Source organism: Agelaius tricolor, unplaced genomic scaffold, assembly GCF_023055355.1.
Source record: "Agelaius tricolor isolate 1412-34295 unplaced genomic scaffold, bAgeTri1.0.p SCAF_10, whole genome shotgun sequence".
Taxonomy (NCBI): domain Eukaryota; kingdom Metazoa; phylum Chordata; class Aves; order Passeriformes; family Icteridae; genus Agelaius; species Agelaius tricolor.
The window spans coordinates 8,361,732-8,377,834 of NW_027269270.1; the positions used below are offsets into that span (position 1 = coordinate 8,361,732).

General features: G+C 41.8%; 1 protein-coding gene across 2 annotated transcripts in view; it reads left to right on the forward strand.

The window, feature by feature from the left end:
• The window catches only part of PLCL1 (phospholipase C like 1 (inactive)), a 189,000-nt gene that overhangs the window by 139,372 nt on the left and 33,525 nt on the right, over window positions 1-16,103 (forward strand). For both annotated transcript variants that reach the window (XM_071434584.1, XM_071434583.1), the window contains exons 2-3: window positions 8,684-11,155; window positions 13,344-13,547. In XM_071434584.1, coding sequence (XP_071290685.1) covers window positions 8,684-11,155; window positions 13,344-13,547 — 2,676 coding nt within the window. The remainder of the gene's footprint in view (window positions 1-8,683; window positions 11,156-13,343; window positions 13,548-16,103) is intronic.

Sequence of the window (16,103 nt, forward strand, 5' to 3'; positions counted from 1 at the left end):
TAGAGTCTTGGCTTGATTTTGAATGTGTCAATTTCCAGGATTTAAAAGAATGTATCACTTGATAGTACTGATCTTCACATAATCTTTATATAATCATCTTCGTAATCAATCCTCATGGATCCCTTCCAGCTCAAAATATTCTGTGATCTAAAATCTATGACAACATTAGTCCACATTTTTACTTTCTAGGGGATCCATAAGGAAATATAATTTGGAGGACTTCTTAAAGTACATCTATTAAGGGTTTAATTAAACTACTCAATTGATAGCATTACATTCTGAATAAAAGTGCCCAGATATCCCTTAATTAGGGCATGGGGTGTCTGTTAAGTTTTTTCCTTATATTCATGCACATTTTTATTAATACTAATACAATAATTATCAATACAGACAATATATGTATTAAACTAAAAGAATCTCTAATCTCTTACTTGAATGTGTTTTCCAAAATCTTCCTGATTCTTGTGGCACTTGTGAACTTTCCAATTTTCAAGGTAGTTTGTAAATTGAGAGCATCACATGGTGGACAAATACAACAATATTAGAACTTTTCTATCCTGAGTAGATACTATATTTATACAACCAAGTATACTGTTTTGTGTGTGATCTTTCTGTTATATTCTGTGCTGATCATCCATGATGACAAAGTTGACTTTTTTAACCCAAAATTATTCTCCTGTGTCAGAGTGCTGCAAATAAGGACTGGCCCTTGTGTTTTTAGAATTATGACCTTGTATTTTGCTCCTTATTGGAAGATACTTATTTTTTTATGTATTGCCTGTCAAGCAGTCTTTTGACTGCTGACTCACATTCTGTTATTCATCACTGTTGAAACTTGGCTTTGTATCATCTCAAGACTCCATGTGTATTGATTTTATGCTTTCTTCCAGGTCACACTAAAAATGCTAAATAGCCTTGGGATAAAAAATGGGTCCCTGCAGGATCCCATTTGAAGCATTTCTTCATGATAAGTGTTTCACGTTTACTGCTGTATTTGAAAGTTATCATTTATCTTGTGTTTGATTAATTTAATGCCTTCTGAGTTTATTTTTATTGCTGTATCTTCTTAATCAGAATGTCATTCACTACCAGGTCAACTACATTGCAAAAACCATAATACATTAGAGTCTATTACAGTGACTTCATGTGTATCATCCAAACTTTTAATATCATAAAAGCACAGATATCAGGTTAGTCTGACAAGCTCTGTTTTCCATAATGTCGGAAATAGGTAATGCTAATCATCTTTTTATTCTTAATCAAATCTTTTTTCAGCTTTTCCATTATTTTGACAGTGAAAATTACCCACTCATAGATGCAGTGCCAATCAAGTATTTAGAGATGTAATGAAGGGGAGTACCACTTGGGCATGTTTTTCCTTAGTTAGGTCTTTCTAAAATTATTTGGTTTTTCCTCCTGAGTTGCTACTGGCATTCTCTTATTGTCTTAATTTTTGTCTCAGATGCCTTCAAAGGAGGTTCTGTTACAGAATGAGGATTTGTACAATGGAGTTCACCTGGGAATGCTGCAGCTGAGATCCCCTTTTTCCAGACCTTGATGTTACTACTTCTGCTTGAAGACAGAAAGTGTCTTTCTGTCTTTCTCAGCTTTATATTCCCTGCAGGATGATGAGTCCAATCCATGTCCAAGGTGCACTTGCAGACCAAGAAGGATTAGAGCCTGTGAGCAACCCAAGCACTTGAAAATAGTAGAATATTTGGGAGTAGTAGTGGTTGGAGACAGTACATCCAATGAGCTGGGTCAGTCCCTTACCAACTATAAGCTTCCTTTCCAACTGAAGTAGATCTGGCACTTGGGGTGTCCTTAGTGAAGGGGCTTTTTCTTCAGGGAGGATGGACATTATCCATGAAAAATCTTCATCAGGTGGTGTCTTCTGTAGGCTTATATGGAGGCATTGTGTGTGTGTATTGAAGTGTCATACAGGAATCTGTTTCTCTCTGTAGATGTTGCTTAATGCATAAAGGGAGAGCTACTTGCACTGATGGAAACCAGTTGGATGACACTTCAGCAACAATGGCAGAAAGCTCTGGAAAGTGGTAGTCTTATTGTAGACTCTCATGTTCTTTTGTGCTCTTGGAAGCTTTTCAACCTTGGCTTCATGGCCCTACTTCTAAAAAAGAAGGGAAAAGTAGTAACTTCAGCATGGTATCATGCCAGAAAAGAAACCCTTCTTGCATTGTGTGCTTTTCATTTCCAAAAAGCATTTCCAGATGGAGTCTTTATGTGCTGCTGGTTTATTATTTTGCTCTAATTTGTCATTTAAACAGCAAAGGTAAATCATCTTCAAGGTAAAATGGAATAAATTTGGTAGCGCTAGTCATTTGAAAAAGAAAATGAAAAAAGCAAGTACACAACAAAGCATTTCTTAAGCAGCAAATCATTTTGGTTCAGGTGTTTTTCCTGAAGATCTGCTCCAGACATTCTTTTGTATCTCCTTCCAGTCTTACACAACAGTACTTGAAAGTGTTTTTTAGTAGTGGAGCAAAAGAGGAAATCAGATAAGCCGTTATAGTCTTGCCTCCTCTTGATCTTCTCCATGGGGATATTATTGTCTTCACTCAGTTTTCCTGCCCTTGCAGTGTACCCATTTTGCAGGGTGACTTTTTTCATGAGAAGCTGGCCATAGTTATTATTGTAGGTCTTGATGAGAGCCCAGTTCCCAAACCCAATATCCTGGTAGTCCTGGGGAGCTGAGGAAAGCCTGCTGTAAATACAGATATTACTCACAGTTCCCCAGGACACTTTTCTTTCCTGTGTCTGAGCTCCCTTAGTCCTTGCTCTCTATGAATTGTGATAGTGCTGAGGCTTCTGTGTGGAGCTTGTGCTTGAGTTAAGCTGCTGGTTAGTGACAACTCGCTGGCTTTGCAGACATGCCAGTGGGACTGTTTTGGTATTTGGAGAGTTGTTGGACTCTGTGTTCTGAAGCTGTTTCTCTTGTATGTATCCATGTTGTATTTTTGGTCGGCCATAAGTTTTCTGTTTGTTCCATTACGTGTGTAGCTCAGCTTTTAACAGTGTGAGTGTTAAATTTTGGATCTGGTTTTTATTCCCCATGTACGCAAATCCCTGAATTAGTAGGAATTTTGCTTTCAAGAGGCTACCAAGGTTGATCTCACAGCAGTAACATTGCCCTTGCCATCTTCTGAGCTGTGTGTTAGCCCAAGTGTAACAGGCAGCATCCTCATAGCTGCCTGCAGCAGGGATAAGGTGGTTTGGCTGTTCAGCCCCTGTGCAAAGGTAGCTGCTTCGTGCCATGAGTTGTCAGCCTGGATGAATTTTGAGTAGGCAGCCTTTTCTTTGTTGACATGTGAGTTGTCACAGTGGGTATGTACCTGATGCTTAGATCCTATAGGCCTTGCCAAGAAAGATTAGAGGGAGTTTAGCTCCTTAATTTGGTGTGATAGCAGGGACTGTGAGAAGAGTTGATTAAATCTGCAGAATGGGCAGTCCAAGGATACTTACTCTCTGAGGATGGTCAGAACATGGCATTTAGATTTACAGAACAAAGCTTTGTGTGCTAAGGATGAACACTGGCTTCCAGTGATCATTGCTACCTGTCCTGATCATGTGCTGGTACTGTGGGTTCAAGCTTTGACCTACATCTGATCAAATGGACTGAGCCTCACAGGTGTATGAGATCCAGTTGCAGCCCTGGCCCAGGCTTTGACTTTGTGGTTTTTTGGATGGTTTGTATAAATCTTCCCTGCTCTGGCTTACTTCATTCTAGAAAAACTACTCTGTCATTTGTCAACCTGCTACACAGTGCTTTGAGTGCCATTAGTGACTCACTGGCTTCTTTACTTTCCCGTTAAAGGTACATTTTCCACCACAAGTAAAGCCACAAGTACAGAAAGCCTTAAGGTTTTCAGAGACTGGGGTTCTGTCTTTGTATAACTGAAATGTCTAAAAGTTTGCCCCCCAAGATTATCCTTAGAGTTAATTTGTTTCTCTTACAAAACAGAAAATCTGGTAATCAGTTGACCAGTTAACTGGATCATCTGGAGTTTCCAGAGCAGATAGCTTTTAGGACTGTTTATTACAGTCTATTTGTGAGGACAGACTAAGCTGTCTATTACTGATTCTTAGTGCTAGGTTCAGGAGAAATGTCAAATATTAGAATCAATCTGGTGAAAATATGAATTGTTTTTTGGGGAAATAGTTCTTAATCACATTTAAAGAGTTTATCTCTCGGGATTATTGCTGAATTTCACATCCTTTCACAGGAGCCCTGCAGATCTTTAAGGGTTTTTGGTGTGTTTGGGTAAGTGATGGTTTTTGCCTTTCTTATCCTCTTTAGCAGAATCCTGGAAGACTGTCAAAGCTTTAGAGAGCCTTCAGGAAACTCAATTTCAGACAAATAATAATTAATGAGCTTGACCTTTCTGTGCAGGTTTGCTATCTAGTTCTTATCATTGCTCTGGTTCCTAACTTTAGATGGACAATTTATGTCCTACAGTTTTGACAAAGAGGATGGGATGAGGTGGAGAGCATGTTTACTCATTTTTTTAAAATCCCACTTATTTATTTCTGTTAGCTCTTTGATTTAAACAGCAGAAGTTTGAGCAGTCAGAGGTCAGGGTGAACGGGGTGGAGTTTTCCCACAACTGCTGATGGCTTAGTGATCCTACTGTTTATGTATCCAGTCCCTCTGACGAGGATGATGTGTTCAACAGGAGAGCTTCTCCTATTTTGGGAGTGTGCTTAGAGTGGTGCTCTGAATCCTTCCTTTAGAAGCATTGAGAAAATGTTAGGATGCAGTCAGGCCAGCACACAGATACATCTCCTTGGTCCTTAATGATTTCAGAGCAGGGGTGCATATGCTGTAATTTGAGTGCATATTGACGTGGTCTTGTGTTTGAGGTCTTGAGGTATTTTATATAATTGATACTGTGCAGGCTTGGGAGCAGGAGGGAGATGGAGTTGTCCTGTTAGATCTCCTTATAGGGGATAACCAAAGAACTGGAGGAAACTCTAGTTTTGAGTCACTTTGAAAAGTGTCTTGCCTTGGAAACACAGGGTTTCCCATGTAAGCAGGGATTTCCTTTCTATGCTTGCACATTGCATGCAAACTGATTGAGTTTGTTTTCAGGAAGAGTGTTTTGTAAAGAGCTTGATTGTCTCTGGTAGGAAAGATCTTAGAGTGAAAAATCTACAAGTTAGGTCCTCATTTTCACATTGATGTAGATCTTTTTTAGCAAATTTCATCCTTTCTTCTTCATCTTTCACTGCCACAATAAATTCAGTTCCATCAGTACAAGTGACTGAGGATAAAGGGCAGTCCTAGACCAGTTACTGTCCTGTTACCTAGGCAAGATCAATTTTGATGACCTTAGCATCTTGGAGGAAGATAGACTTTCCAGTTCCAAGATTCAGGGCTGCATCTAATTGTGCTTTCTGATTGCTTTGGTTAATGAAGAGGAACAAGTGCTCCTGCATGGATGAACACCGAGGAGAGGTTTTTTGATAACTTGCAGTGGGAATGTTCTTGGCAGGTAGCAGGTTTCCTATCTATCCATGTAAGATGTTGGCAGCTTTTAGTTTGTTGGGTGGCTGTACTTGTTCCTGTTCTTAGTATCCAGTAAAATGGAGCAGCAGTTTAGCCACTGGAGACACTGCAGCACAGTATTCTTAGCTGGATGTCTTGTTTTAGAAGATCAATCTGTTGAAATTGGATTAAGGTAGAGAAAGCAATAGCTACACTAAAATTAGAGCACAAAGTCTGGAGTCTCAGTCAAACAAGCATAAGATCGGTGGGGAGACATAGGGTATGGAAATAGTCCCCTCCAGGCATCGGTGTGAGTGGGACCCGGTGGTGGGAGGACACTCCTCTGCTCCCCAGGGTGGTCACTGGGGATCTGGAGGTGTGTGGCCTGGCTGAACCATGGTGTCAGCATCCAGAGTGCCTTGTTCAAGCATTAGGAGTGTGCTAATGCAAAGGTGAGTGCCCGGGCTGTCAGTCTGAGAAAACAGCATTGGAACTTACAGAAACAACTTTTGACTTTTTGCAAGACCAGAATAATTAACTTAGTGATAATTATGAATGAAAACTTTCACATTATATCTAAAATAACAGCTCTCACTTTGAAAGACTGAGTCTGCTCCTAGTCTGGAGAGACCAAGAGGGGAATAGCTGATGCAGCAGTAAGCTCACTTAGCAATTGCAGTTTTGTGGGGTTAGTGTGTATTATACATTAGATGGAGGGCATTGTTAGTATCAGTTAAAATAATCCCATCACTGTCAATAATAATTAAATTTTGTTAATTGTAGGCAATTAGTCTGTGGATTAGGTTTGAATTCTGTTCCATTGATTGAAAGATGCGGGGAAGTCCCACTCTGATATGAATGCTGTTGAAGCACTCTGATATGAAGTGCTGTTTAACAATTTTGATGTTCCTTACTTACAACTAAGTACAAAACCAGAAATAGCTATCAAAAATAAAAGCAGGTAAAGATAACACAGAGGATAATCTAATCCCCACCAAAATCCCTGAGGGGTTAAAACTGAATGTTAAAAGGAAACCTTTGTTGTTTGTCCATGAGGTCAATTAGGTTGTTTTTTTTTTCCCAGCTGAATACCTGAAAAAGGGCTGATTAATTCCCTGACTTGCTTTGATCAAAAGACACAGGTATCTTGGAACTAAAAATAAATGTCTTTTATTTTTTGCAGAAAATAATGCATTTACATAACATTTGTGCCTCCCTAGTTAAGACAAAATATCAGACCTGTAGATAAATCAGATAGGCTGCTCTGATGAGATTTCCAGGTCTGGCCCTGAGGAACCTATGAAGGAATGAATCACTGCAGATTCCAAGGACATTAATACATCTAATATCTGAGGAAAATAATACTAATTAATCATCAATGTTAAATCTAAATACTGCTCCTGTAAACATAAGGAAATAAAAAAGAAGAGGCTCTTCTAAAACCCACGGAGTAATCTGCTAAATTCGTCTGTATTCATTAGCATCTACTGCCTGGAGGTGTTCATAACCAAAGCTATGTATTAAGACACAGTATGTTAATGCAGGAACAGAATATTTTAGCATAAAACTGTAATTTAAAAAGTAGCTGACCTGAGGCACTTGCTTCATTGACTTTCTTCCTGTTTCTTTGAGACCCATTCTCATAAGTACTAAATAAATGGCAAGAGTAATTATTCTTGTCAGTAAAAGTCTCTGTACTGGTTTAATGAGAAATCTTTGTCATAAGAAGTTTAGAGGTCTTAATTTTGCTCTCAGTAGATTCCATGCCTTTAAATTCAGTAGTTAGGGGCCTGGGGGTTTGGAAATATTTTGGATATTATTGAATGAAATGAGTGAATGACAGCAGCAGTTCTGTAGAAACATTCATATGACTAATTTGCTAAAAGTGTCTATACAGACATGCAAATGAAGAGTGGAGAGATCCTTGTGAGCACCAGAACTGATGCTCTGTGGCTTGGGCAGCTACACAAGATTCTGCTCAGATGGTGCAGAGCATCAAAGGACAGAGATGTGTAGATGGAGGGCCCTGCTAGAGCTTATTCATAGGATTTGCAGAGGAGTATTGCCTGAGCAGGTTGAATGACACAGCAGATAAACTGCAGCTGAGAGCAACCAGCTGCTGGGGTAGGGAAGGGAAGTCCAGGCTGCAGAGGGTTTGGGAGTCAGGGGTTTTGGCATCTCAGAGCAGATCCCCAGGGGCTGTTGGGAAGCTGGTTCCTGGTGCTGGTCTGGTGTCTGGGCCTGAGGCAGCAGAGTGGAGGCCTGAGTGCTTAGTCCCAGCATCAACATTTCCTTGCCTTGCAGCTCCTTTTCCATTAAAAATTCAGGCAGCTGAGGTCCCTTCAACAACAGAAGGCAGAAAACTAAGGAAGTGTTGCTAGTGGCTAGGGAAATAGGAGGGAAAGCAATTTTAACAAGTCTTTCACAATTAATTGCAGTCTTAAGTGATGCTTTAGAAATATTTTTGGTAGCTGTTGGATAGTTTACTAATGGGGTAGATGGAAATCATGCAGAGAAAAGAATGATTTATACTTCATAATTATTGTGAGATGTTTTGAATTGATAATATGCAGGGAAAGGTTCAAGTTTAGTTGCTGCACTAACATTACAGACAGCTTTGTAGGCAGCTGGCTTTACAAGAAGTAGTTGATACTGAGAAGACACTCACATGTCTGGCTGAGTATTTTCTCAAGAGGAGTTAGAAAATATATCCTAAAGGCAAAGGCTTTGGATTTCTTGTCTGGCTGTCTATTTTCCTGCAGTGCTTTGTAGTTGTTGTACACAGAAATGACCAGAATAGCTACTTTTCCAAACAAGTGGGGAGACAAGAGAGTGTGATATATCTGCTTTGAAACTGGACATAACGTATACAACTGGGTACTGCTTCCTCACAGCTGTAGCAAGTTGCTGAGATCTGGAGGACAGTTTAATAGCTGCAAATGTCACTCATGAAAACTTGCTATCTCTTATGCCACAGTCAGTCAAGTTGCTTTATAGCTTGGTATATTTTTATAGCTCAGTAGGGAACTGAATCGTGGGAAGGAATAAGATGTTGTGTTTTGAGGTTCAGAAGAACATTAATTATCTTTACATAAATGTACCTTTTCTATTATTTATGCACTTGTGGAATGGCCAAAGAAAACCCGCTAATTTTCTTTTAATGTAATTATTCCACAGGATCCTTCAAACCAAAAATGTGGAAGAAAGAAAACAGTGTCCTTCAGCAGCATGCCATCAGAGAAGAAAATAAGCAGTGCCAGCGACTGTATCAGCTTTATGCAGGCTGGGTGTGAATTGAAGAAAGTTCGTCCAAATTCCCGGATTTATAACCGTTTTTTTACTCTGGATCCTGACCTGCAGGCTCTTCGCTGGGAGCCTTCCAAGAAGGATCTGGACAAAGCCAAGCTTGATATTTCTGCTATAAAAGAAATCAGACTAGGGAAGAACACAGAGACATTCAGGAATAATGGACTAGCAGATCAGATTTCTGAGGACTGTGCACTGTCAGTAATTCATGGTGAGAACTATGAGTCCCTTGACTTGGTTGCCAATTCAGCTGATGTGGCCAATATTTGGGTGTCAGGATTAAGGTACTTAGTTTCTCGTAGCAAACAACCCCTGGACTTGATGGAAAACAGCCATAATACCCCACGGTTTGCCTGGTTAAAAGCTGTATTCGAAGCAGCAGATGTTGATGGCAATGGCATAATGTTAGAAGATACAGCTGTGGAACTAATAAAGAAGCTTAACCCCACCTTAAAGGAATCAAAGATTAGATTAAAATTTAAGGAAATTCAGAAGAGCAAAGAGAAACTGACGACACGAGTGACAAAAGAAGAGTTTTGTGAAGCGTTCAGTGAACTTTGCACAAGACCTGAAGTGTATTTCTTACTTGTGCAGATATCCAAAAACAAAGAGTACCTGGATGCCAATGACCTCATGCTGTTTTTAGAGGCTGAGCAAGGAGTGACCCACATAACAGAAGAAATGTGTCTAGATATTATACGCAGGTATGAGCTTTCTGAAGAAGGGCGGTTGAAAGGTTTTCTTGCCATTGATGGGTTTACTCAATACTTATTGTCCTCAGAATGTGATATTTTTGACCCAGAGCACAAAAAAATTGTCCAAGACATGACACAGCCTTTGTCACATTACTACATCAATGCATCCCACAATACATATCTAATAGAAGACCAGCTCAGAGGGCCGGCTGATATCAATGGTTATGTCAGAGCTTTAAAGATGAGCTGCCGGAGTATTGAACTGGATGTCTGTGATGGCCCAGATAATGAACCCATTATTTGTAACCGCAACAACATGACATCGCCACTTGCCTTTCGAAATGTCATCGAAGTAATAAACAAATTGGCCTTCTTTGCCTCAGAATACCCTCTTATTCTGTGCTTGGGGAACCACTGCTCTGTACAGCAGCAGAAGGTGGTGGTGCAACACATGAAAAGAATCTTTGGAAACAAACTGTACACAGAGGCACCTTTATCCTCAGAAGCCTACCTCCCATCACCTGAGAAACTGAAAATGAAGATCATTGTGAAGGGAAAGAAACTGCCCTGCGGCCAGGATGTATTAGAAGGAGAGGTCACGGATGAAGATGAAGAGGCTGAAATATCCCGAAGACTGTCAGAAGACTTCTCGAGGGAACCAAAGCTGATCTGGCTCTGCAAGGAGTTGTCTGACTTGGTGTCCCTATGCAAATCTATCCAGTACAAAGACTTTGAGACGTCCATGAAATCTCAAAATTATTGGGAAATGTGCTCCTTCAGTGAGGCAGAAGCCAGTCGGATTGCAAACGAATACCCTGAAGATTTTGTTAACTACAACAAAAAGTTTCTGTCCAGGGTATATCCAAGTGCTATGAGGATAGACTCGAGTAACTTAAATCCTCAAGATTTTTGGAACTGTGGTTGCCAGATAGTGGCAATGAACTATCAGACCCCAGGGCCCATGATGGACCTACACACTGGTTGGTTTCTACAGAACGGGGGATGCGGGTATGTTCTCAGGCCTTCAGTGATGCGTGACGAGGTGTCTTACTTCAGTGCAAATACCAAGGGTATTGTTCCTGGCGTCTCCCCGCAGGTCCTACATGTCAAAATTATCAGTGGGCAGAATTTTCCAAAGCCCAAGGGTGCGTGTGCAAAAGGGGATGTCATAGACCCCTATGTCTGCATAGAAATACATGGGATTCCTGCAGACTGCACTGAACAAAGAACTAAAACTGTGCAGCAGAACAGTGATAACCCTATTTTTGATGAAAGCTTTGAGTTCCAGATCAATCTACCAGAGTTGGCCATGATCCGCTTTGTTGTTTTGGACGATGACTACATTGGGGATGAGTTCATAGGACAGTACACCATCCCACTGGAGTGCTTACAGCCCGGATACAGGCACATCCCACTGCGCTCTTTTGTTGGCGATATCATGGAGCACGTTACCCTCTTTGTTCACATTGCAATAACCAACCGAAGTGGAGGCGGGAAGGCACAGAAGCGTAGCCTCTCAGTGAGGATAGGGAAGAAGGCAAGGGAGTACACCATGCTGAGGAACACCGGTCTCAAGATTATTGATGACATCTTTAAGCTGGCAGTGCACCCGTTGCGAGAGGCCACTGACATGAGAGAAAATATGCAGGTATGAGACTTCCATTGTATGTGTTGGTGTGGCCTGAGTGTGGAAGTGAAAGTCCCAGTGTGAGCTGCTGCTAGGGCAGGCTTGCTGAAGCTAGTGGAAGCTGGTGAAACTTCAGACCCACAGCTCTTGTCAACCCATAAATGGACATTGGCAGGCTGATAGTTACAGGTGCTAGCTAACAAGCAAATGTAGGATTAGGCAGAAATGTTTTAAAAGTCAGTATGCCCTCTCCAAATATGTTTTACTGGTTGATTTTTTTCCCTGAGGAAGCAGAATTGAGGGTACATTTTAGTGTCCCCTGCCTCTGGTCCCAAATACTGTATTTCCTCGTTGGCTCTAAAAAACATGCACAAGCTTTTGTTTTGCTAATTGAGTGAGAGTTATGCTCTTAATTTTCTTTGGTGAAATACAAGGAGCAGTCAGTGAATGTGTCATTAAGATCTTGTGTACACCAAAGAAACCCACTGTGCAAAGAGCAGCATGTTTTCCTGAGTGTGTGTTGCCGCTGTTTGCCCCAGGGCTGCAGATGTTCAACATAGGCAGTGAATGCCACTTGGATTGCAGTTTCCTCCCTGCTGAATAGCTGTTTTGTCTGGGCTGGTTGAGGGCTGGCACAGACACCAGTGCCGTGTCTTGGCTCAGAAGGTCCCCTGGCACTCTGTCCCTGCACCCGTGCTGCTGCGTGCAGCAGAGCCTGCTGTGGCCAGCAGCATCAGGGCCCAGGTGCACAGCACTGTCACAAGGGCTTGGGTTGGACCTGGGTGCTTGGCAGGATGTGAAGTGGCAGCAAAGCCAAACAACAGCATCCCCAGTGCTCTCTTCTGTGGTGGGAGCGACTGGGGGTTGATTAAAGGACAGCTCAATTCTGAGCTTCAGGCACTGCCTAGAAACAAAACTGAGTTGCATTAAACAATGGGTTTTCCATAATAAATAGCTGGAATCAGCTGTAGCTATCTCCTTGGTAAAGAAAAAGAAACAGTTCATTTGTTTCTCTCAAAAACAGGAGAAAAACATGTAGCACTTCATTGACCCCACTCTTCTGGATGGAGTCTAAAGCAAATGAAATGTTGACAGCTGGAAAAGTTTACAAAATGACATAAGTTTTAAATCACTCTCAAAGGAATTGTCTCAGCATATTTTTAAGAATGGGAAACTCTTCCCAGCCTTTCCTTTCCTCAGGCCTTGAAAGTAACTAGTTGGAACTGCTGACTCCACCTTCTGTCTAGGTCAGGCACTATATATGAACTATATAAATGAAAATTCTCTGAATTTGATTCAGAAACAGTATTACTGTGCCTTCCAAGCAAAAGTTCAGTAAAAGATCATATTATGGGGAATGCTGTGTAAAGACATGTTTTTGGATTTAACTGCATGCTGTCATATTTAATTAATGAGAAAAACATAGCCAGGAATTGTCTGATTATTGGGGTTTTTTTCACCAAGTTGTGGGAGCAACATTTGCAAGGTATGGGTTGTTATAATATCTTACTTGGTTTTTGTGCATCTTGGTCACTTCTTGTACAACTCAAGAAGCTAAGTGATGGGTGCATGTCAGCTGTATATCCTCTGACCTGGTAAATAAATAAATCCTGGTGTGTCAGTTTCGTTTGACCTGTATATCCAGTATTGATTTTCTTACATGTGACCTATGGAGGAGAAAGAGTGTGTGTGTTTCTTTATGATGTGATAATGTAAGGCTGAAAACAAAGTGAGTTTTTCCTGCTTGCCTTTCCCATGGGAAATACAAGGTCTGTCAAACTTGTTCTTGCTGGAGGATGATAATGATGGGAGAACAAAGTGATTACAGCATCAAAAGCGATTGGAATCTAAGCAGTTGGGAAGAGAAATAGCATTTTAGGCTGATGTCTTAATATGCTGGGGACCAGAACTTGTCCCTGATAGGGCTGGTTTGCAATGCAAAGTAGCTGAAGAGCTGGCAGTTGGGATGCCTGAGCCTGGGAGAAAGCTGGAGCTGGCGGTAGGCTTCAGGAAAGAGAATGGGGCTGGCAGGGAATTCCTGTGTCAGCTGGAATCCCGTGGTCCGTGGAGGGCCTGGGGATGGTGAACAGCAGGATAGCACTGCCTCCCATCAGAGGGGAGAAGAGGAAAGGGCTGTCACGGTGATGGCAGCCGGGGGGACTGAGTGGTGAGCGGCCACACGTGCTGAAGTGTTTGTGTCCTTGCCCAGAACGCCATGGTGTCGGTGAAGGAGCTGTGTGGGCTGCCGCCCATCGCCAGCCTCAAGCAGTGCATCCTGACCCTGTCCTCGCGCCTCGTCACCAGCGACAACGCGCCCTCGGTGGCCCTCTGCATGAAGGACACCTTTCCTTACCTGGAGCCTCTGGGCACCGTGCCCGACGTGCAGAAAAAGGTCCTGGCAGCGTATGACCTGGTAAGCACTGCTCCCTCTGCCTTTCCCCACTGCTCGAATGAGGCTGTGCCCGCTGGCTTTCTCACACCCAAATGTTCCAGTTAAACAAATAATAAGGCTCTTCAAATGACTTGGGCTCGGTGAGTCGGCCTTCAGTCACCACAATGCCACACTGGGCTTTTTGTTATTGTTTCCTTTTTTAAACACGGTTGTGGCTAGCACAGGTTGGTGTTTGAAGAGGACTTTGTTTACAAAACTAGTGGCAATTCAGCCTGTGCTGGCACTGGTAGTCCTTGTCCTTGGGAAGCAGCAGGATCTGTGTGCCGGCCTTCGCTGGCCTCCCCGCAGCAGAGCACAAGGCCAGTAGATAGGGAGCTACAGCATGGCAGTTCCCAGGCAAAGCTGAGCCCTCCCTTTCCCTATGCTTTGCAGCAGCACTAATGTTAAGTGCTGCCCCTGTCCCTGTCAGATGCAGTCAGTGTTGCTCTTGGGGAGGGCATGGCAGTGTTGGAAAGGGAAGGTTAAAATGCCCATTTTCTTGCACAGGGAAGGAGAGGTCAGTATGGTACAGGAATGCTTGCACAAATGTAGAGACACGAGCTGGAATCATTCCAGATGAGTGCTGCTGCTCGTTGTATGACATATGTCACTGCTGTGGGTGACTGAGCAACAGCTGTGCGTGACTTCCAGCAGCAGAAGTTGCTGTCACACTGTGCCTCTTGGGCCGTGGGGGTGCCCCGCTGCTTCCCAACCTTTTTGGCAGTGTGCAGCTACTGATAGCAAGAGGCACAGTTCTGCCAGGCCTGACTGAAATAGTGCACTGTGGCAGCCAGGCTGGATCACCACTCATGGTCAGAGGACAGCAGTTTTTTCTGCAGTTTGTGCTCATAAGAAATAAAATGGTGAATAATGCTGGGAGTATCGAATTGTTTCCAGAGACCCCGATGGGTTGCAAAGAGTAGTCACAGCTTTGACCAACTATTCAATGTGCCAAATGCCCACCTCCCTCCCATCTCTTTTTTTGCCTTTATAAAACACTTTTCAAGGGAAAATCTTCTTGTGGGGTGGGAGAAGACACTGATGTTGATTAAAACAGAAATACTAAAAGTACTCTTAAATAACCCCTGGGTTCCTTCCAGAATAGTTTCTAGTACTTGGAAGTGATTAAGTTATGGTAATAAAATGCCAGCTGTAACAATACCAGAACAAGGATTTGCAAATCCAGTTGATTGCCTTATTTTAGATGGAATCTTTCTGGGGTAGATTTGCTACATGGTCTCATGTCTTTGTGACAGAGCAAATACCACATTAATAAGAGATTTTTCTGTCTTTGGAGGCCTGCTTAATGGAGTTTTACCAAAATGAACGTGTCATCTCTTATCTTTGTAATTATATAGTGAAGAGTACACATGGGACTTTTCAAGGCCTCCTTGTACTTTGGAAACAGTTTTTCAATTTAAATAGGTGAAAGGCCTCTTTTGGATGTAGACAGAAACACTTGTATAACTGTTTTAAATAATGGTTGTTCTCACATTTGTCTCCGATGGGGGAAAATGTAACTTGAATGTCAAGAGAGCGTGCAAACAGTTCAAAATCAGAGAGAGAGGAAGGGAGTTATGCCTTGCCTATGCAAGGATTGATTTGAGATATAATTCTGTTAAGGAGAACGTGATACTTTTTTTTTTACCCTCTTTGGCTGTGACTGCCTCTTTTTTTAAAACTATTCACTTCTGAAAAAGAAAGTGCCTCTTGGGCCGTGGGGGTGCCCAAGTGGTTTTGCCCGTGGGGGATTTAATAAGTGGTTTTGCTACATTTTGGGTCTTTGCCTTTTGAGACAATGCCAGCAGCAGAATATTGAAATCTATTTAGCCTTTTCTGTGTTTGAATAAATGAACTGTCTCTATCAATCTTGATATTTGAAATCACAGTCTGGGAAGGGGTTTGCATTTTCAATGTTGACAAGGGGCTTCTCCTTGCTGTATAATAACTTCATATAATCCGGTGTGTGTTTCTTTTTAATATTTTTTGTGCAAATGAGAACACAAGGAGATGTTGGTGGAAAGTAATATAAAATATTTTAGCTTATTTATTGATTTTAATTCAAGATATGCTACAGTTCAGCCTTTTATATTGTTGATAAATATGACTTCAAGGAACTGGATCCACAAGTGCTTGCTGCATGTCTCTTCACTTCAAAGCGCTTTTCGAATGAAAAGGCCTAAGAGCATTTTTAAATGCATAAAATAAAATCTGTTTATATTGGCTTGTCTCTTGTATGAACAGGCTATACTTCTTAATTCCTTTTACAGTCAAATGGAAAAAAGTTTGACCCTAAATCTCATAGTGTGACTGCAGGTCTGCCCCACTCACTGGGCCCCACAGCACAGGGAGTTTGAGTGCTGGGCAAGCAGCAGCTTGAGTGCTGCTGCTCTGAAAACACTACATGTGCCACATTCTTTGAAAAGCCTGCTTTGAAAATAATTTCTGATAAAAACGGCCCTAATGTGTTAGAATTTTTCCCCCTTACAGAAAATTGCCAACTGAATATACCTTTTTATTTTACCACAGAAAGTATAG